Source organism: Equus asinus, chromosome 6, assembly GCF_041296235.1.
Source record: "Equus asinus isolate D_3611 breed Donkey chromosome 6, EquAss-T2T_v2, whole genome shotgun sequence".
Classification (NCBI taxonomy): domain Eukaryota; kingdom Metazoa; phylum Chordata; class Mammalia; order Perissodactyla; family Equidae; genus Equus; species Equus asinus.
This window is the reverse complement of record NC_091795.1, coordinates 40517142-40539464: the sequence shown is the minus strand read 5'-3', so window position 1 is coordinate 40539464 and position 22323 is coordinate 40517142. Positions and strand designations below refer to the sequence as shown.

Genomic DNA, 22323 nt, shown 5'->3' with positions numbered 1-22323 from the left:
CTGCTGATATGGCAAGATCTCCAAGAGATATAATTAGAAGGAAAAATCAAGATACAGAACAATGTATAGCATGCTACTACATGTATTTAAAAAATGAAGAGAATTGCTTGAATGTGCAGAAAATATTAGCTGGAATCATGGGGTTATAAGCTGAGTGGAAAGTAGGAGTGGGGAGGAGGCTTTTCACTTTATGCTTTTCTATATCTTTTGATTTTATAAAATAAAAATAAACTTCCCCCTTAATTTTTTTCTCCTCAAGTCTTATCTTTACATCTGTCAGCCTCCTCCTTACCTGGGTGACTGCCAGTAGGACTATAAGCATTTACTGTCTTTCTCACTTAGGATCAGAACTAAAATCCTTTACCCATTGAACCTATATTAGTAGTTCTTTCCCTCTAATATCTAAACCAACTTAGGAATAAAAACTCTCTTCCTTTCTCCTTCTCCCTCTCTCTCTCTCTCTCTCCCCCCATCACACCCCTCCACCCCACCCAGAGAAGGCAGTAGCCTGTGGTTTTGAAGCCTTAAAACTTTTCATTTACTGTCTTCAATACACCTGCAAATAAGCCTCAAGGCTGCTCTCAGAGACATCTGTGCTCTCTCCCCTTAGGTAACTTGGAGATTGTGAATGGTGTCAGAAAACACACTCGAGATGTTGGGATGACTTTTCCAACTCCAAGTTCTACCGAGGCTAGAGAAGAGGACAGTGATGTGACTTCTTGGTCAGAAGAAAACATAGATGAGAAAAGGCTCCTTACCAGTTATCTTGGGGACAAAAGGTTAAGGAAGAACGAGCAGAGTTGCCGTGAAGGTCGGTTTCTAATTCCCTGTTCTGTAACAGAAAAACCAGTGAATTTCAAGTCTCTTGCAATGCTGAGATTCTTTGTTTCTAAATGACTCTATGTTGACCCCTCTGGCCCCAGCACCACCTTGGCAAATTTTCACAGTATCTAGAACTATAATTAGAGTCATACCTGTGGTTAAGCAATCTCCAGGGCATCCTGGTGCCCTCTTGACAGCCGAGTCCCCTGAGAACCTATGCTATGCACATCTCTGGTAAGAAAAATGAAAAATCTTTTTTCTTTCTTAAAAATATTTCCTACAGGAGTTTCATGGTTTGTTCCTGTGGAAAATGTGAAGTCTTGTCCTAAGAAGGAAAACCTTCCCAAGCTTCGTGGCCCTGGTATCTCCTGGTTTGCACCAATAACCAGCACCAAACCCTGGAGGGAGCCATTACGAGAACAGAACTGGCAGGGACAGCACATGGACAATCATGGGTCACTAGCAGGCTCAGGCAGAGATCCGCTGAGGCCATTTGTGAGAGCAACCCTACAGGTACAATGACATTGAGTTAACTTTAGCCATATATTTAAGAGGGAAGAAAGGGCGAGATACAAAGAAGTTAAATCTATGACTTGGCCTTCCAAAGGACAATCACACCACCCGCCTTTCTAGCATCTCCGCAGTTCATCTGTTCTCACTCTCATCATTACTCAAAGGCTGCCTTACTACTAACCATTCTAAATCACGCATCACCCTCAGTGTCTGGGGACAAGGCAGGAGAAGGGAGGATGCTGTAACACTGCTCATTGGGTTTGTAGATATGCACATGTGGAGTGCTCCAGAGGCCTGATGTGTGTCAGCCTCATATTTCTTCCTCTGTTTACATGACTCCTATTCCTGCTTGACCCAGAGTTTAAAAGACACTAAGTCTCTTCTTTATATGTACCTTGGGAGCTAAAGGAAATGTTATTTAATGAGGTATTTGTTTGAAGGGAAATTTAAAATAGCACAATGGGCCGAGCTCTGTCCCATCGATGTTTGGGGGAGTTGTAATTGCTGCAATCTTAGTTCTTGGCTTATTCCAAAGGCATTTCTTTGATCCCTTTGATTTCCCTACTGGAGCTCTCCCCCACAGAGAGTTGTTAGATTATTCTTTAACTCTAGATACATTCTGCACTTTAGAAACAGGCTTTCCAGGTCCGTTGGGCAGATACTGTTTTTCTAGGCCCTTGGAGAACAGACTGCATCATTAATGTGAGATCGGGGGCATTTTCTTCTCCTCAGGAGTCACTTCACCTTCACAGACCTGACTTCATCTCCCGCTCTAGGGAGCGGATAAAGCGCCTGAAGTTAATAGTCCAGGAGAGGAAGCTGCAGAACATGTTACAGAGTGAGCGGGAGGCACTGTTCAACGCTGTGAGGGAACGGCAGGGCTACCGGGACCCCATGTGCCCGCTCCCTAAGAGAGGTACACTCTGCCTGTTCACTTTCCTGTCACTGGCTAGAGAGGGCAAGGTCGGCTTCATGCCAGGGAGCATTGCTCAATGTCAGGCCTGTTACATGGACAGAAAGTGACTTTTGGCTTGCTGAGAGTCAGTCTCCTTGGATAGCAGAACCTGGCCAGTTTAGCTCTCAGCACTTTGGTGATCCAAAGAAGGCCAGTTACTCTTGCCCTGTCCCTACGTCTTAAAGATGAGAGTGTGCAATGAGAGTAGTGTTTTTATAAACCAGCTCTGTGGCCGTGGGCAAGTTAGTTGCGCAAGTAATCATGATTTTCTTTTAAAAATGTGGCTGATTCCAGGCTTGTCTACCTCATAGGGTGGCAATAATGATGATAATAATAATAATAAAACACTTATATAGCCCTTTTGTTTTGCCCAGGCACTGTTCTCGTTTAATGGTTACAGCACCTCTCTGAGGTAGATACTGTTCTTATGCCTGTTTTACAGATGAGAGAATTGAGGCAAAGAGAGATTAAATACCTTGCCCAAGATTACACATCTAATAAGCTGGGATTTGAACCCAGGTGGGCTGGCTCCAGAGTGTGTGTGCTTTACAATTATGCCAGGTGTAAGTTCTCAATAAAATCTACGAAAGCTGTGAAAACTATAAAGTACTACCTAATGCTTTCATCACAGCCTTACCTATAAACTGGTCAGTGTTTCAATTCACACTGTCTCGTCTATGCCACAGTGTGTTGTGTCTTCATGAGCCTTAGGGTGCTGTCACAGTCACCATAGTCTAACACTGGCCTTGGCCTCGGCCACTGCTCGCTACCCAACACTGCCAGCTCAGGGTAGGGGCAGCAAGTCCTAGCAGCTCTCATAGCTCTTGAGCAACACACTCCTCCTTATTAAGTTGCTATCCACTGAAAACCCCTTCTTCTCTTGCTTAGGCTTCATGGCTGCTCAGAACAGGCCTATTGGAAAGAAGGAAATGATTCAGAGGTCTAAACGGTAAGGCCAGAAGAATAAGAGTAATTACAAAAGTATAAATCAGGCCACCAAGTGGTCAAGAGCTCTGGCTTGCCCCCAGAATAAAGGCATTATGCTCAAGTTAAAACATTATGAGAAAATGAGTTGTGAAAGTAGTTTCTCACTTATGACTCTAAAGAAGAAAAGAAAAATAGATAGCATGGTATGGATGACTTATACACAAAAGATACAAAGAATCCCCACTAATTTGCACACCTTAGGCAGGCTCATCCTTATTAGAAACCTAAATATAAACAAAGAATATTTTGAAATAAAATTAAGTATTTATTTGGGGTCTTACCCTTTATCTAGACAATCCCATTTCTAGAAATTTATCCAATACAGTTAGAAATAATGAAGTACTCTTCAAGACACATTAAGTTAAGCTTTTAAAAAAAAAATCAGGTTTCAGAAGCGTGTGTACACTGCTACCACTTGTATTTGTGCTTTTATAGATGCATATAGTTTTATATGTATAAAATATCTCTAGAAGGATACCCAAAAACTGGCTATAGTGGTTGCCTTTGGGAAGAAGAACTGCGTGACTGGGTGCAGATGTAGGAGAAAGACTAATTTTTCACCTTTTTACATTTTGTGCCTTTGCGTGTATTAGCTGTTCATTAGTTAGAGATAAGCATATATTGATCATGAGAATGCCATGGAATAACTAAGTTAAAGGTTACCTTTTAGGGGCTCCTTAGAGACCTCCCTTAATGAGAACAGTTTTATAGTCAGCATAGTGCTTGAAAACAATTTATCTTAGGTAATTAAAGCATTCCTCTTGAAATCTTGTTTTTACTCTCCATTTAGTAAACCCTTTCCTTATAGGAAGTTCAAAGGGATGCTTTAGTCAAGTGGTTCTCAAAGTACGGTCCATGGACCTCTGGAAGTTGCCGAGACCCTCTCGGGGGATTTGCCAGGTCAAAACAAATTTCAAAATGTTACTAGGATATTAGGTCCCTTTTTTACTGTGTTGACATTTGCACTGATGATGCAAAAGTAATGGGAGGAGGAGTAACACTGCTGGTACCTTAGCACTATCTGAGACGGTGGCACCAAACTGTGCTGGTCTAGGAGGTGTTGTATTCTTCACAGCCACATGCCAGCAGCATCGTGGAAGTACACATAAGGCACTTCCACTGCATTCCAAGATAGATGATTGGTTCAAGGAAAGGCACTTACAGCATGGTTTGTGGAGCAAGCTGACCTGGCTGCCTTTTTCATGGAACACAGTTTTTACTTGAAGGAATGACAGATAAACTGATTATTCCGACTTGGGTTTATGATAGACATTTTCTTGAAAATAAAGAAGTGAATCTGTCACGTCAAGGAAAACAGCTGACAGTATTTATTGCCAAAGAGAAATTTTGAGTTTTCAAGCAAGGAATAGAATTCTAGAAAACTTGTGTCTACCAGTATGAGCTTGATTACCTCCCAGTACTTAGACTTTTCTGATTAGATCAGTGCTGACATTAACAAATGTGATGTTTTTCATATTATATAAGTAAATATGTCAGCATTTGGAAGATCTGCCTAATTCACTGGACCAGGATTTTCCAAATGACTGTTGCATTGTATTACAAAATCAGACATGGATAGAATATTTATTCAAAGTTCAAGGTAGACTGATGTACTTTGTTTGTGTAATAGATTAGAAAACTTCACTAATATGGTTTCAGATTCCACACTGTAACTAATTTTTTAAAAACTACCACTTGTTTTGGTGTAGTATCAAGAAAATCAGCAATTATCTGAAAAGAATATTGATATACTCCTCCCTTTTCCAATTACATATGTGTGTAAACTGGATTCTTTTAAATGTATACTTTAACCAGAACAAACATATAACAACAGACAGTACAGAAGCAGATGAAAGAATCCAGCTGTCTTCCATTAAACCAGACGTTAAAGAGATTTGCAAAATATGTGAACAGTGCCACTCTTCTTACTAAAGTATTTTTGTTTTAGAAAACATTTATTTTATATGTATAATTGACTCCAGATTGTGAACGAATGGACAGACAGTTCCAATAATATGTACTGTCTTTGTCTGCAATAATATGTAGTAATTGCTTTCAAGGAGCTATTTACAAAATGTGATTTTAGGTTATTCTGATTAGACTGGCTCCCAGCTTTCCAGCCCTAGAATATAATCTTCCTGGTCCAAGCAGATTTTCTCTTCATGCCACATGTTCCCCTTTGGATAACTCTTCTTTTCCAGTGGCTTTTGTTATCCCTTCTTTAATGGTGATTTTTTTTTCCCCAAGCTTTTACTGAGATATAATTGACATATAACATTGTGTAAGTTTAAGGTGTATAAAGTGATGATTTGATACCCGTGTACATTGCAAAATGTTTACCACGATAAGATTAGTTAACACATCTTTACCTTACTTGATTATGATTTTGTTGTTGTTGTTGTTATGGTAAGAACATTAAAGTTATACTCTCATAGCAACTTTCAAGTATACAACATAGTATTGTTAACTAGAGTCACCATGCTGTACCTTAGATCCCCACAACTTATTCATCTTATAACTGGAAGTTTGTACCCTTTGACCAACATCTCATTCTCCTATCTCTCAGCCCCTGGCTACTACCATTCTATTCTCTGTTTCTGTGAGTTTGATGTTTTTAGATTCCACATATAAGTGAGATCATACAGTTTTGATTTTCTCTGTCTGACTTACTTCACTTAGCATAATGCCCTCAGGGTCCATCCATGTTGTTGCAAATGGAAGGATATCCTTTTTCTTTTTTGCTGAGGAAGATTCACCCTGAGCTAACAGCTGTTGCCAATCTTCCTCTATTTTGTATGTGAGCTGCTGCCACAGCATGGCCACTGATAGACGAGTGGTGTAGGTCTGCGCTGGGGAACTGAATCCAGGTTGCCAAAGCAGAATACGCCAAACTTAACCACTAGGCCACCAGGGCTGGCCAAGATATCCTTTTTAATGGCTGAATAATATGCCATTGTGTCTGTGTGTATTACATTTTCTTTATATCTATCTACCTATATATCTGTTTCTATCTATTTATACCACATTTTCTTTATCCATTCATCCGTTGATGGACACTTAGGTTGTTTCCATGTCTTCACTATTGTGAATAATACTGCAGTGAACATGGGGGTGCTGATATCAATTCAAGACAGTAATTTCATTTCCTTCAGATATGTACCCAGAAGTAGAATTGCTGAATCATATCGTAATTCTATTTTCAATTTTTTAAGGAACCTCTATGCTGTTTTCTATAGACACTGTACCAGTTTACATTCCTACCAACAGTGCACAAGGGTTCCCTTTTCTCCATACATATCCTTGCCAGCATTTGTTATCTCTCTCTTTTTCTTTTTTTTTGGGCAGTAGCCATTCTAACAGATGCAAGGTGATATCTCATTGTGAGTTTCATCAACAGTGACTTTTAAAAATGCATGTTTGTTTCTCTTTGGTCTCTCTCCTGACCTTCACTTTTGTGTTTTCAGTTAGTGATCATCTCCTCTGTGTCCAAAATGGAACTCCCCATTTTCCACTCTCACACTTGCTGGAGCCATCCTCTCACCAGGCTAGAAAGCGGGGAGTGATCACCTCCAGCCATGTTACCCATCACTGCACATGCAACCAGCTGGCACGTCCTGGAGACTTGGCTTCCTGATTGCTCTGGAACCGACTCTCCTCACTGCCTTGAAGAGGGCTAGACTCCAGTCACAGAGAACTGCTGTTCTCCCTGCTTCTGCTTTGTATCTTCTCTAATCTATGCTCCACAGAGCCTCTACATCATTTTCAATGATTTTTTTTTTTCAGATTTTAGAAAACTTTGGCAAATATAGAGAAAACTAGAAAGAAGAAAATAAATATCACTGATAGTCTTTCTATCTAAACATAACTAACACTAGTCCTGTTTCTGGCAGGAGTGAGGGTTTTGCAGAGACCTGTATTAACACACACCTTTTTTCCCCCAAATTCTTGATCGTACTGTATATACAGGTCTGTAACCTGCTTTATTTTGCTCAACGTTATATTGTGAACATTTTCCCATATCATTGAAAATTCTTTGAAACATCTTTTTTTGGGGGGCTTTATAATAATTCCATTATATTCCATAATTTGTTTAACTGTTCTTTTGTTGGAAATTTAGATTGTTTCCAAGTACCGTGTATTTATCAAATGCGTGTTTGATCATATTCCTCCCTATTTAAAATCAGTGGCACCCAATCCCTGATAGGACAGAGCCCAAGGTTTTCACATGGCTACAAGACCTTCCCCAGCTCTCTTCACCCGGTCTGTGTCCCACCTGCTCCCCTACAGTTCTCTCTGTGAAGCCTGGGCGCCATTCTTACCAGGACTCCCTTCTCCTTCTATCCCTTTTCTGCTCCTAACTATTCTTCCAGACCCACTTCAAGCTTCATCTCTTCTCTGGTCTTCCCTGAACTCCTTCAGTCAGAATAAGTTTCTTCTTTTCCTGTAACTCTGTGTAGTATTTTGTAGCTATAACTATGACTATACTTTTCTTTCCCATTATTTCCCTTGTGTTTAAAAACATAGTAGTAATACATGTTCATTATCTTCTATCAAAACTATGCATTTTTGCATATGGAGTGAAAAGCAGTTCATCCTCACCCCTCTATCCCACTCCTTTCTTAGAAGTAACCACTCTTTGCATGATTTTATGATGTTTTCATTTATCTGTCTCCTCGTTCAGACATGAGCACCCCAGGCCAGGGGTTTTTTTGTCCAAGTGTCTAACAGGAAGCTGAGCACGACACAGCCCAGGGCTTGGCTGTGAGGGGCATTTAGTCCCCTCACAGGGAGATGTGGTGAGAAGAGATCGTGTGCCTTTGTAGCCTGATAACCTCACTGCTGCTTGTCTTTCCACTGGTGCCATTTCTAAGGATTTATGAGCAGCTTCCAGAAGTACAGAAAAAGAGAGAAGAGGAAAAGAGGAGACTGGAATATAAATCATACCGGCTGCGAGCCCAGCTATTTAAAAAGGTCAGTCAATCCTAGAGCGGGATTGATCAGGTTTATCAGGGGAAAGAGAAATTGAGAGAAACACATCTGACCTGTTTGAATTAATGACATTTAGGGAGCGAACTTAAGCTTGTAATACATTGGACCACTGCTAAAATTTGGAAGATAAGGGCACCTGTCACTAGATTTCAAATCTAAAAATCTAAAACAGCAAATCTAAGGAAGGCATCTTCCAGGTATACATTTGGAATGAAAGCAAATTTCAGACTCAGGACTCAGTGTAGATGGCATGGTGGAAATGACCAAATCTATCAAAATTGTTGGGCTTTCATTCCAGAGTCCCAGATGGTAATTTTATGCCCCTTATGGTTAAATCATATACTTTTGGCACTTTTAAAATAAACTAGAAAATGTCCAAGTGTAACATGAAAGTTGGCACCCTGGGGGGTCAGAGCCTCAAAGCGACCACCATTTCCTCCCCATGGCCCCCGTGGACTCAGTGGTGCTGCAAGCCCCAGACCCTCACAGGCCGGGGGACTTGCTGCCAGTTAATTCCTTGAGCATTATTTCTCAGTGGCTTCTGTGCCTATCTTCACTGTTCTTGTTTTCTTCCCACCCCCTGACTTCAAGAGGACTCTGAAAGTCAGAAACCAAAAGACAGTTCCTACTAAACTGATGTGGGATTGGAGAGCTGCTTCTGGAGCATACCTCAGAGCTTGGGCCGGGCTCCCTCCCAGGCTCTGCTTGGACTGTCTGGTGTGTCAGCATCACAAGACCAGGCTTCTTATTATGCTTATGTGTTTGTGAACTGATGGATGGATTAGTCTATCAGGATTATAGATTATCTGTATCTGTATAGAAACAATAGATATTGCTTGTAGATCATCTTTCCTAAACACTTCAAGAAGTATTTTTTGTATAATTACCATAGTTTCTGTAGCTGGGGAAGATAAACACCACCACACTGGTGTCTTGAGCAACACGTTGTGGGTGAAGAGTGGCTATCTGCCTCTGGTGGGGAGAGTGTCTGACTTCTTTCCTGCCTTTCTTTTCTTCTACAGAAAGTGGCCAATCAACTGCTGGGGAGAAAAGTTCCCTGGGACTGACGTAAGATTATTTTCCTCAGAGCCTGAGAATTATATTTTAGCAACCTGGAGAATCACAATTCTTACTTTTATGAGTCTGGTTTAATAAAGCTTAATTCGTTGTCCACGTGTAATTTAGAAGTAGTAACCTTCTAAAAAACCCGAGGCAAAATGGTGATTAAGGTTAGTAATGATTTGGGAGCAATACTTTCACCACAGTGGCTTTGCCCTCCAGGATGCTTGTTACAATGATATTATCTCTTAATTCTAGCTGAGAATGAGTCCCTTTTTGTATGTGTTTTTATACTTTTAGAAAATAAATAACTTCTGTTTGACTTATAGTAAAACAAGCAACAGATGGTCATTTCTTTCCCATCTGGAGATGTGCAGGGAGCTATGCAGCATCTTCCCTGAGGGGTGTGGGGAGCCTCAATCTAAAAGCATCAACGAGGGAAATGGGCTGTGAGAATGAAATGTGGCCTTTCTTTAGGAGCACAGCATGATGGGGCAAGAGCCTGTCGTGGGCTTTGTGGAGAGGATGTCTGGTTGGGTACTCATTGGGTGTGCCCAGAGACTCCTGGCAGACACAGGCACCTCGGGTCCAGAGCCTCCTCTTAGCCTATTCCAACTGCCCCAGGGGCTTGCTTTGTAGGCTGTGAAGAAAGGCCACTAGCCTTTGGTGGATTTTCCTCCACCCACCCTCAAGTTTTCAGGATTGAAGCCTCAGGCCATTTGTCATCATACATGGAATCAATGTATATAACCTGGAAAACCACTCTGAAAACCATGAGTTAATAAATGTGATAATGTACGTAAAGCACATAATCCTGTGGCCTGGATATTACAGCTAAGGCCCAAAGTTGAGGAGGGGAAGGTGCTAAGGAGTCTCGTTCTAAGTCAGCGAAGCGCCACCAGGGCAGTAGGGGCCAGTTGCCTCCCCAGAAGGCTTCCTGAGAGGCCGTATCAAAAAGTGGGCTCTGCCACAAGCGCAGCTCAGAGCTTTCAAATGGTGCCACCTAGGCTCCCCTCCTAACCCAGAAGGGGGCTGTGAGGAAGGCTCAGAGAAAAGAACCCCGGTACATGAAGTCGACTCCTAGTTCTTCTCTTTCTTTCTGGGACATTAACCACTTTGGGCCAGCTTACCTATAAAATGAGAGAGTTAATACATCTAACCCCCCTTTCAGCTTTCAAATGCTGTGTGACTGTTTACATGTCTTGTGGGAAGTTGTTAGTCAGAAAGCAAACAGAAAGTGATAGTTGTCTGGAAACCTGGGTCTGCAAGGAAATTAGGGCAGGATGGAGTGCACCTAGGAATGAGGAGTGTGATTCTCTTTAGGCCTGGGCCTGTGTCATCCAGGCATCTTCCCAGAGCATTTAGGTTCAGGGCCTGAGAAGCCACAGCTCCTCCTAGCCCCAGCCAGAACACATCTTCTTGAGAATGCTACTACAGGTGCCCTGGGGAGAACCTGTAGCATCTCCACTAGGTTTGTTTAAACAGGAAATCTACAGACTCACTTTCATATTATTACAGTACTTCCCTGAGCCACCAGCCCTTGGCGCCGTCGGGGTGTAAAATCAAAGCCCAGCATGGGGGAGGGGTGCTGAGAGTTCTCACAATGCAGTTTTCCTTGGCTGAGTGCTGCCTGCAGAACCCAAGCAAGGGCCTCACAGGTAATCCTAGCACCTCCCCCAGAATCTGTTCTGCCCCCAAGAGCTCAGGATGGTCCAGGCTGAGCACCTGGCAGAAGCCACGGCATCCCCACCTCATGCTGCCACTCCTGCAGCCATCAGGCTGCTCTTCTCCCACCCTCACCAGCAACACACACCCAACCCCCATGCCAAGACCTTACTCTCTAAGTGCTTTTTCCCTGTGCCTGGCAGGACCTTAAGCCTCTTGTTTTGGTTTGGTTTTTGTTCTTGCATAGGTACAAAAAGCCCAGGCCCAGGCTGAACCGTTGCCCCTGGTTCTGACCTGTCATGGGGATTCACTCTTGAGTTGCTTTTTCTAGATCTAGTTCACACCTAACCTGAGAACCCACTGCCCTCTTCTTCTGGAGATTAGGCTCCAGCCCCCTCAGCCACTCCTCTTCCCTGAGAGCAGCTTCTGCCTCTGCTCGCACCCCGCAAAGGCCTCCAGTGATAATGGGCACACACACTATAGGGTGAGGACAAGTATGAAGAAGGCAGAGTGTTCTAACTACAAACCAATGCATTTTGTATCCCAATTGATTGTTCTGGCCAATCATTAGATAGGCCAAGTCCAGAACTTCAACTGACCATTGGGCGGATGGGGCTGGACTAAAAAACTGCCTACTATTTTCTAATCCTACAGTAAGCAGTTTGTTGAACAAACATTCATAACTAGTTAAACGTAGTTTCTATCTCTTATGAACAGTACTGCTATAAATGCCAGGACCCAACTTTGTCTCTCACTGCCCCTTTTAAGCCTGCTTTCTGGAGGCGATTCCTTCTCCTATGCTAACGATGAGAACTCAGGTAATCCCTTGACTGTTCTGGTCACTTTTAGGTGATTATACATTCTGTGATGCTCACTTTTCCTTGAAAATCCAGCCTCCACTCAAGTAAAAGTGTCCAGTCCCTAATAATAATCAAAACTCCCAACTTGAGTTAGAATTAAAGTCTCTCTTCCCCGGCTGGACCCTACTGGGCACCATCTGGGGAAGCTGACGCATCTCTCCTCCCCAAGCAGCTTAGGAGGGTTTCTGACCCACCTCTGTGTGTGCACACATCTGTTGTGCGTGTGTGTGTGTCTGTGTTGGGTGGAGGCTACAACATGGCTCCATGCTCTCTGGCCCTGGCAGTCCATCGTCTCAAGTGGACTTTCTCTCCTGGGTGCTTCCATGGGTTCTTCTGAGGCCCCCACCTGGAATGTTGGACCATAGCTCCTGTGATGCAGGTTTTCCTCCCATTACTCCTCCCCAAACCTGGTGTCTAGTAGGCATTCCACCAAGACCGTCTTCTTGGGCAGGATTGAGAACAGTTCCATGCCAACCTCTTGCGTGTGAATGCGTGTCCCAAATCTGTCCTCAGAAAACACATGTGCATCCTCTTTCCTGGTGAACTCTGGGAGGGCAGGCCAACCCCAAGGCCGTAGCCGGCTTAGGACCTATGCCCACCCTCTAGATTTCTCTGGTGTGAGTCCACTGAACCTCTCCAACTGCAGGGAATGCAAATCAAGCTATTTGGTTGAAAACAAACAAGAGGCTGGGCCCGTAGCCAAGTGGTTAAAGTGCTGTGTGCTCCGCTTCAGCAGCCCGAGTTCACAGGTTTGGATCCCAGCTGCAGACCTACTCCACTCATTAGCCATGCTGTGGAGGCATCCCACATACAAAATAGAGGAAGACTGGCATGGATATTAGCTCAAAGGTGGTCTTCCTCAAGCAAAAATAAAAAAGGAGGATTAGCAACGGATGTTAGCTCAGGATGAATCTTCCTCAGCAAAAATAAAAAGCAAAAGAAACCCACAAGGTAGCAGTTTGAAAGTGTGCAATGAGAAAGACAATGAGGGGCAGGCTGCATAGGGAGCAGTAGGAGAGAAGGGGTGGCTTGTGTGATCTCCCCAGACAAAAGGAGTGTGTGCTGTGGGCAGGCAGCCTAGAGCCTCCGGCAGGTTTGTCCTCCTGCTCACCCTTCTGTCTGTGTCTCATCAGGCAGGTGTGGGCTACAATTTCAGCTTCCCCTCCCCACTCTAGAGTCCCTCATATCCAACTAGAGTTCATGTTCAACAACTGAAGTTCCAGTTCAAAGATCCCCAGGTTACCCAACGTCTTCATCAAGGCTCCAGGCTGCCTGCTGGTGCTTCCAAGGAGAAGCCACTCATGTCTGCAGTGGCTGGGGGAAAGGGAACGCCCATGTTGCATCCAACTTACAAACCACCTCCTCTTCTCCTCCCACCTCTCAGAATGCCCCATGGTGAGAGCTCCCCTGGCCCAAACCTTCCTACCCAGCCTCGCTCCCTGGAGCCCCTGGGCTTCTCCTAGTAGGATCAGGCCTCTGTCCCAGCACCCCATCAGGGTGCTCCAGGCTCCTGTTTCCTAGGCACACAAGCCATGGGGGTGCTCACTTTTCCCCATGGGCACTTCTCTACCTCACTGGGCAGCTGATTCAAGCAACAGTTGCCCTTCTTCCCTGGCTGCCCTGGCCCCACTGAGTTAAGATTCCCCCAGAGGGGAGACGTTGGCTGCCAAGAGGAACCCTTAGGTTCTGCTCTCCCCTGTGGTCCTTCTCTAACCTTAGCTTTAGGTGACTTGACCTGCAGTGGCAGCACCCCATTTAATTTCCTCTAATACTCAAAGTAGATGTCTCATCATTGTGTCCAGTCAGCTGCTGGTTTTAAAACCCCAGTCTGCCACCTGCTCACAAGTCTATATTTCCTTCATAGTTGTTCCTAAAATAATCTTCTTATAACAAGACTCATATTTAGCAAAATCTAAATTAGGTTATCCCTGGTGTACAAATATGAGCATTTTCACACTGATTTCTTTCAGAAAGTAACGGCCTAGTTTATAATACATGCAAAAAAGTTACTCATGACCTCCTCCCCATAACGACTCCCAATTAAAAATTCACTATGTCCTCACTTTAGGTTAAATATTGTTTTTTCCTAGACGGTTTTAAAAACAAATTAACTCTTGTCAAAAGGTAGAAACAACCCAAATGTCCATCAACAGATGAATGGATAAACAAAATGTAGCATATACATACAATGGGATATTATTGAGCCTTCACAAGTTAATGAAATTCTGACACATGCTACAACATGGATGAACCTTGAAAACAGGCTAAATGAAATAAGCCAGGTGCAAGAGGACAAATAGTGTATGCTTCCACTTCAGTGAGGTACCTAGAATAGGCAGAAAGTGGAAAAGTAGTTGCCAGGGGCTAGGAGGAGGAAGGAATGGGGAGTTGTTGCTTAATGGGTACAGAGTTTCTGTTTAGAGTGTTGACAAACTCCTGGAAATAGATAGTGGTGATAGTTAGACAACATTGTGAGTATAGTTAATGCTACTGAACTGTACATTTAAAAATTGTTAAGGTGGTAAATTTTATGTTATTTACATTTTTTAAAGCACATTTTTTTAAAGGTTGGCACCTGAGCTAACCTTTATATATATATATATATATATATATATATATATATATTATGTATATATATACACACACATAACCCATAGTTGCATATTCTTATTGTAGGTCCTTCTAGTTCTGCTATGTGGGATGCCACCTCAGCATGGCTTTGTGAGCAGTGCTAGGTCCGCACCCAGGATCCGAACGAGCAAAAAAACCCTGAGCCACCAAAGCGGAGCATGCAAACTTAACTACTTGTCCACAGGGCTGGCCCCCTGTTATTTATGTTTTACCTAAATTAAAGAAGAAAAAAAAAAAACAAGAAGAGTTCGAGAAGGAAAAGAGGAGGAGGAAGAAGGGCAGTTGGAGCAGGTGGAGGGAGCACACCCTGGCAGACCTTCCTCATATACCCACGCACTCACATGGGCACACGTTTGTGCACCAGGCAGAGAGGCGTGCACGGGGGGCAAAACAAAAACCAACTTTAGTTTAACCAGTACACTGTTACATAAAGGAAACCTTAATGTCTTTAAATTTTTACCAAGTTCAAATTAAACTTCATCATCAAATTCTACAAAGTACTTAGCTGAAGTAAGGTGAAGGGAAGTTTGGAGTCAGCATTCTAGGCTTTCTTACTGCTCAGTCCCAGTCACTGACTTCTAGAATTATCCTCACTGTCCCCCTTCCTTCCTACTTTCTAGCAAACCAGCACCCTCTTACACTTGCCCAAGGGGTCCCTGCACAAGTTGGAAATGCATTTTTCTGTTCCCTGGAAGCCACTGCCTCCCTTCTGCCTGCAGGACACACTGCCCGTAGCCCCAGGCAGGGAAGGCACTTTTTCCTCTCCCAACCCCTCCATTCCCATCCTTTGTCTCTCTCTCTCCCTCTCTAATACACAAACACACACACACAGCCTGCAACATCCTACCTCTGCCAAAATTCCAGGAAGGTAGGCGCCCACTGTAACTTTTCCGATTCCTCAGGAGTCAGTGCTCTTGCTCCTCAGCAGGAGGGGACACAGGTGTCCTCAAGGCGTCTGCTATCAGCCAGCTTGGGGTTAAAGGTGGCCCGTCCCTCCCCAAGTCTGTGTGGTGAGGGCTGACTCATGGCATGGCAGCAACTCTCCCAATGAAAACCTCTCAGCATCTTTGCTCTCTCCAACACTCCGCATCTTCCTTTTGAGATTTAGAGCCATCTAAACTTTTTTTCCCCTAATTTTTGTAAAGGTGAATTCACATAACACAGTTAGCGTGAACTGTACAATTCAGTGGCATTTAGTACATTCAAAGCGTTGTACAGCCACCACCCATATCGAGTCTCAAACATTTTCATCACCCCAAAGGAAACCTGCTCTCATGAAGCCATCGCTCCCCATTTCTAGCCCCTGGTAACCCCCTACACTGTCTTGATAATCTTCTTTGGAATTTCAACATTTGGGTCTCAGATCTCATGATAAAATTTGTTAACTGTCATATCTGGTGCCTCACTCTGAAGCTGGAGTTTAACTTCCTGTTCTTGTAGCCCACTCTCCTTTTATTTTGAAGATTAGCCTGAGCTAACATCTGCCTCCAATCCTCCTCTTTCTGCTGAGGAAGATTGGCCCTGAACTAGTATCTGGGCCCGTCTTCCTCTATTTTATATGTGGGATGCTGGCCACAGCATGGCTGGATAAGCAGTGTGTATGTCCGTGCCTGGGATCCAAATCAGCGAACCCTGGGCTGCTGAAGTGGAGTGCGTGAACGCCACCAGGCTGGCTCCTGTGGCCCACTCTCCTGACCCAGTATCCTCCTGCAAATTCACAAACACAGGTGCGTTCATTTGGACAGCTGTGGGTCCCCTACCTGATTCATTAGGAAAGACCTGCTTAAAACTCCTTTGGCAGTGAGTGTGAGTTTGGTTTGGGACAATGAGCCCAGGAGTCACCAGCCAGGGTGGGCCTGCCTCCTGGGCCCAGCTGATAAAGCTCCTCCACCACCTCATCAGGGACAACCAGGCAATGGGGAGCACCGATCAGCAGAGGGCACCCCTGAGTTCCTCTACCTGAGCAGCAGCCAGAGGGTCAGAGAGGCTGGCCGCCATGTTGCACTGAGAAGAGACTGTCCAGGATTAATACTAATATGCTAATATTAATCATGTCAGCGTGAAAGCTTCATATTCACACTTCTTCTTAACAAGCTTCCAGGTGATATCCTGTTACTGATCTGGGGCCCACCCTTGAGTAGCAAGGTGCTAAATAGAATGAACAGCCAAAATAAACACAGGATGAACTGCTTGCTGTCCAACCACTCAGCTGAAAGGGGAGGAGCTGGACCAACAAAGAGGATGAGTGTGGGAGAGGTGGAAGGAGAATGTACCAGCCACGGGGAACAGCATGGGCGAAGGCCTCAAGCAGAAAGAGAGCTTCAGTTTAGTGAAAGGCCCAGCACAAGCTCAGTGTGTGTGGGCAGTGAGTGCAGGGGATCTGGGCAGGGCATGGACAAGCTCCGTTCCTGGTTCTGAATTTTCAGGAGCAGAAACCCTGTCTCCTCGGGGAAGCCCTCCACCGATGAGTGGGTTGGTGTCCTTTTGATGTCCTTCCTTGGTACCCAGGACTTCCCTCATCCACACACTTATGACAAGATCTCCCAACTTGCCTCTCCTTGGTCTCTCGGCCTCACTGGCCTGTAAGCCCCTGAAGGGCGTGCTCCATGTCTGCTGGGATTAGTAGAAGCATTCAGTTGTTATCAGAAAACTTTCAAACCATCAGGACCACTGTAAGCCTCTCAGCTCCAGTAGCAGTGGGTGCTTATGGAAACTCCTTGAGAGGGGCTGCCTGCCTGGCCCAGGAGACCAGGAAGGAGCAGCCAGCAACAGAGGCTGGTGCCTGGCTCTTGCTGCCCCCCTCAGGGAGACTGGGCCTGAGACCCCAATAGTCAATAAAAGCTAGACCACAACCCGGGGAGCCACACAAGCTGGATTGAAAGGAGCAGGGGCGCAGTTGAACAGGTGATTGGGTGGGATGGTGGCATTTTCTGAGAAGCACGAGGGGAAGGTGCAAAGGCAACAGGCCTGGAGGGGTAGATGGCCTGGCAGAGGGGACTCTGGGGATCCCCAAGGGCGAGGAGAAAGTGACCAGAAAGGAGGGGACAGAGGTGAGGCCCGCGGTCTTGGACAACAAAACATGAATGTTTGGAGCCACCCCATGACTTGGTGACAGGTCCCCATCCAGGTGAAGTGTGCCTGGAACAGCGCCAGTTTGCAGGATTGGGCCTGGTTTGTGGCCTGGCTGACCCTTCAGAGAAGAAAGCAATGAGCAGGGGACACTGTGTGTGTCACCAAACTCCAGACTGAAAGGGCACTTGGACCTCCTGGGTCATGAGGGGACTCACCAGACCCTGGGACTCAGCCTGTGGGTTGGGGGACCGGGAGAGGCTCCAGACTCCGTGGGGGCTCAGCCAGTGCAGGTGGTGCCCTAGCTGGAAAGGGTGCACGGTGCTGCCTGGACCAGCCCCCCTCCCACTGTGTCAGAGGCTTCCGGGGCCCAGCGGTCAGGCCTGAGGCACCTGTGGAAATCTGCTCTCTGAGCATTTGGGGACAGGGGTGCGGTCACATGTGTGGCAGACCCGGGGCCTTGCCTATCCCATTTCCTCTCCCTGTATACGCATCTTCCCGGCGTCCCCTCAGGCATTCGTGGCCACAAGCTGGGGTCTGGCAGTGGGATGTGGGTGGTGCCTCTTCTCGGTCATGCCCCTCTCCAAGTCCCACACTCCGTCCCTGGCTGCCATCTTCCCCTTTAGCGGCAGAGACCTTGACGCCATAGCACACGGATGGCCTCCTTCTTCTCCACACCCTCTGCCTCGAGACTTTCAGCTCCTCTCACTGAAGCAGTGGGTCCACTTCTCTCCCCTGAGTCTGGGAAGTCAGCAGAGGGGACACCTGCAGAAGCTGCAACCAGCACTGGCTTGAGTCTGCTTTGCTCTTGCTCAACTGCCATGACCTTAAAACCATGCTGAGCTGGCCTGTTGCAAGCCAGCAGCCCACTCTGTCTGTCACGTCAGCCCACCCAGGACCTGTGAACAAGGCTGTCTGACACCAAAGAGCTGCCCAGACAAGCCCAGCCGAGATGCTGACCCACAGACTCATGAGCTAAAGACATGTTTATTAGTATTTCGTAAGAATTTTACATGCCACGTTGTTGTGGCAGTAGATAAATGAACCAGTGGCACCCCAGCAACACTGAATGGAGCAGAGCCACTCCACCCCCAACCACGCAGGATTTCTATGTGAATGAACAGGAAGCAATGACTGTGCTGTCGCAGTGACATTCCGGGGTTGGCCTGTTCCTGAAGCAGAGCTGGTCCTCCCCTGACTGGTGCACCAGGAGACAGCTCAGGGGGCGCCTCCCTGCCCCGGTGCAGGAGAGACCCGAGCAGAGGGCAGATGGTAGATGAAATGAATTACAGGGACAGCCATTAGCCTGTAGCCCATGGAGGGAAAGGACTGGTGTGTCTCCTGGAAGCCCATGCTCTGGTACAGGGCCAGTGCGGAGAACTGCATGATGCTGGTGATGAGGACGACTTCACTGTAGCCCTGGTCTCTTGCAAACTGGAGGACAGTCCTGACCAGGGCTTTCGCTATCCCCTGACCACGGTGCTCCAAGGCCACACTTAGGCGAAGCAGCTCCACCTGCTTTTTCTGCAGCGTGGGCTCCTCAACGGGCACAGCTCCCACCGTGCCCACCACCTGCCCCTCGGACTCAACCACCCAGAAGCAGGAGCCACGCTCACTGAAGTAGTATTTGGTGATGTCAGACAAGTCTGTCTGTAAAAACTTGACAATGTGCTGAGTCCAACTGTAGTTGGCAAGAAACCACAGGGTAGTGAGGAGGGTGAGGCTGGCTACGAGGGCTGAGAGCCAGGACCCAGAGACCGGGAACACTGCTAGGGGCCCCCCAAGCAAGAGCACAAGTGTTCGCGGCAGCTTCAGGGTGTGGCGGAAGGTGGCAGGGACGTGCTCGGCCATCCCCTGGGAGAACAAGCCCAAGACACGTTTGCGGTCGCTCTCCTGGTATTTGCGGATGTGATAAGGAGCCATGGCAGCCTTCTTGTCTGAGTCTGCAAGTCAGTGGAGAGAGAGTGGGCTAGGTGTCCCTGCACACCTTCCCGGCAGCCCTGCAGAGGACAGAGGAAGCCATGTGAGTGCCCCCATCTCTCCCACCTCCCAGGGACAGGGCAGACCCTGCTGCAGGGTGGGTCTTTCTGCTCCTGCCCCAGAGGAAGTGGGCCAGGGCCACTGGGACAAGGAGTCGGCTCAGAAGACTGTATTTCAGCCTGGCTACATCCCTTTCAAGCTGTGTGCCCTTGGGCATGTCACATATCTTGCCTAGCTCTGTGTCTTCATCTGTAGAACAGGGCAAAATAAAACCTACATTTTGGGCTTTCTTGAGATTTTAATGAAATACCATGCAATGCCCCCCTCCACCCACCTTCCCCTCTTACTGGCTCTCTCAGCTTATTGATACACTGGGGCAGCAGGTCCGGTTATCAGATGGTCCACATGTCCCCTGCCTTTTGTTTCCTTTCCAAGAACCATACATTTCAGGAATCTCCTGTGTCTAAGTACAAGTTGCAGCACAGGCTCCTTCCACCTTTGTTGCAAACTTTCAGGCTGCTGTGGTGGCATAAGAGCAAACACTGAAAATGGCCCAGCCCTGAGAGCCATGCAGGGTCTGGGGCCAGGCCACTCTCAGAGCACTGTCCTTCCACCCACGTTCTCTCACTTGCTCACACAAGGTCCTTGAGAGTCCAAGGCGTCCTCAGCGGGGCCACTGCTCTGAGAATCCAACCAGCATCCAGGAGAGACTGTCCAGAAACTCTCTAGCTCTGGGGAGCAGGTCCATGATGCCACCTCATTGGCTGGCTCGTGGACATTTGATAATCATAAACCCAGGGTCAAGGAGCTGGGCTGTGACAGAGCAGAGAGCCCATCCTCCACTCACCGTTGTCACCATCAGGGCAGCAGCCTGGAGTGGGGCAGCGGGGTCTGATCTTCTCAGGGTCCTTGCTCTTGTGGACAGTCTAGACCCCTCCTCCCATGGTGGTTCCAGCCTGGAGCATCACCCACCTGGCCCCTCGGTGCTCCTGATGTCCACCCTCTGGCCCTCCCCTCAGCTCCTAGGAGCCTGGGGAATGCACCTTGCTCCTTGTGATCTGTCCTCACAGGCCAGAGTCCATGTCGCCTGGCTGGGCAGACTGGGTCCTTCACAGCTTGGCTTCTCCCTGCCTGGGCCTCAAGTGTTCCAAAATAATTGATCCTTTGCAGTTCCCTGCACTTATCTCACCAAGCTCCACTTCCATTCATTCATTCGTTCAAGGTACTATTATGTATGGTGTACCTACTATGTGCCATGTTCCTTTCAGCTCCTACAATGTTGACACAGAGCTGACAGACATGGGTACAGTGTGCAGCTGGTGTCTGTTCTGGTCCTTGCTCCAGCGTGTCCCATAACAGTTGTTAAATAGTTTGCACTGAGTAGTAGCAGTAGCTGAAACAGACATAAACCAAACACAACAGGAAAATCCAGTCTCTGTGGAACCTCAATGCTGTGAGCTGAGGAGAGGACACTCCCCTTCCAAAATCAGCTTGCATTTCTCCTACATGCCTTCACACACACACCAGGAAAGACCCAGCTCTACGTTGTCAAGGCTTCGTGAAGCTATGACCAGCTTTACAATCAGGCATTGGTTCTGTCCAGCGCTCATTTGGGGCCGGCACCCTATGGGCAGTGGGGGTCAAGCAGAGAGCTGGGCAGACACAGGTTCTTCCCTCCAAGAAGCTCCTCAGAAGCCATCAGTGATGGGGGGACGTGTGGCCCCCTCTCACACCTGTGGGGATGGCTGGGCGGGAGATGTTTCAGCGGCCCTGACAGTGTACTGGGGGCATCCAGGGGAGGACCCTGGAGGAGAGTCCAGAAGGAGGGGTAGGACTGAGCAAGGCAGAGAGAAGGGGAGCCTTCCAAGCTGAGGGAACAGAGGCATGAAGACCCTGAGGCCGGACAAAGGCAAGGCTTTCATGGAAAGACAGTGACACGGCCCCTGAAGGTGTCAGAGAGTGAGGATGGCAGTGGCCTGGCCATGACGGCCTGAGGTCCAGGTTAAGGAGTTGGACTCTGTTCCAAGAACTCCATGAGGCTATTATATGCTTTTAGCTGAGGCGGGACCTAACCAGCAGGGGGTGTGAGTGGGTGGGTGGGGATATGTTTGTCACTCTGGCTACATGTGGAGAATGGATGGAAAGATGGCAAGAGGCAGAAATGGAAGCACATTTTCCACCCCCACCCACAGAGGCTAGTGCCACAGACCAGACAGAGGAGGCCCCCAGGTACAGATATGCAGCCTGCTCACTGTACAGAGCACCTGGCCAGGAGGGCGAGTGGCAACTAGAATCGACCTTGACTCCTCTCACCACGCCGTGAGCCGTGGCACAGAGCTGAGTCTGGACAAAGGAAAAGGCACCTTTTCGTTACTCGCTCAAAGGCATGGCTGCCCACTGGACTGTGCATCCAATGGGCTGTGTCTGTGTGAGCGCATGACTGTCCTATGTTCACAAAGGACCCTTCCGGGCTACTCGAGGCCCTCGAGAGAAAGTGGTGGCTTGGCCCAGAGCAGGGAGATGGAAATGATAAAACCTGGCCCAACTGGAGGGGCATCTTGGGGGGCAGAAATGGCAGGAGGTAGTAATGATCCAAATGGAAAGAGGACAAGGAAGGTGTCCAAGTTGACAGCCAGATTTCTGGTAACAGCATTGAGGAGGACGCTGGTGAGGACCAGACTAAGAGAGAAGGATCATGATGACCCTAAAGGTGCCATCCTGCAGCCTTCCTAATCGGAAACCAGAAGCTGGCAGCTGGAATCCTGGGCCGTGGATGGACACTGCTGAGGTTCT

General features: G+C 46.9%; 2 protein-coding genes across 13 annotated transcripts in view; one reads left to right on the top strand and one right to left on the bottom strand.

Moving 5' to 3' along the window:
- Positions 1-10129, top strand: part of ALMS1 (ALMS1 centrosome and basal body associated protein) — a 251540-nt gene extending 241411 nt beyond the window's left edge. For 8 of the 9 annotated variants that reach the window (XM_070511957.1, XM_070511958.1, XM_070511959.1 and 5 more), the window contains 6 exons: positions 611-811; positions 1106-1335; positions 2068-2251; positions 3179-3239; positions 8149-8248; positions 9289-10129. In XM_070511957.1, coding sequence (XP_070368058.1) covers positions 611-811; positions 1106-1335; positions 2068-2251; positions 3179-3239; positions 8149-8248; positions 9289-9333 — 821 coding nt within the window. In that variant the 3' untranslated portion in view covers positions 9334-10129. The remainder of the gene's footprint in view (positions 1-610; positions 812-1105; positions 1336-2067; positions 2252-3178; positions 3240-8148; positions 8249-9288) is intronic. The other variant, XR_011503935.1, reaches the window with a different exon arrangement.
- Positions 10130-10256: 127 nt separating this feature from the next.
- LOC106828287 (putative N-acetyltransferase 8B) lies at positions 10257-20549 on the bottom strand. 4 transcript variants are annotated; one of them, XM_070511963.1, is made up of 4 exons: positions 20378-20547; positions 20159-20294; positions 19878-20049; positions 10257-19550 (listed from the first exon to the last, which is right to left on the bottom strand). In XM_070511963.1, exon 4 carries the CDS (start codon positions 19471-19473, stop codon positions 18769-18771), a length of 705 nt encoding a protein of 234 aa, XP_070368064.1. In that variant the 5' UTR covers positions 19474-19550; positions 19878-20049; positions 20159-20294; positions 20378-20547; the 3' UTR covers positions 10257-18768. The 4 variants fall into 4 exon arrangements, with proteins under 4 accessions (XP_070368064.1, XP_070368065.1, XP_070368066.1 ...); XM_070511964.1 differs by having other exon boundaries at positions 20167-20294; XM_070511965.1 differs by lacking the exons at positions 19878-20049; positions 20159-20294 and having other exon boundaries at positions 20378-20549.
- Positions 20550-22323: the final 1774 nt, after the last annotated feature.

Excerpts from the sequence above, each read along its gene's own strand:
- LOC106828287 (XM_070511965.1), bottom strand. The coding sequence starts at position 19,473 with ATGGCTCCTTATCACATCCGCAAATACCAGGAGAGCGACCGCAAACGT.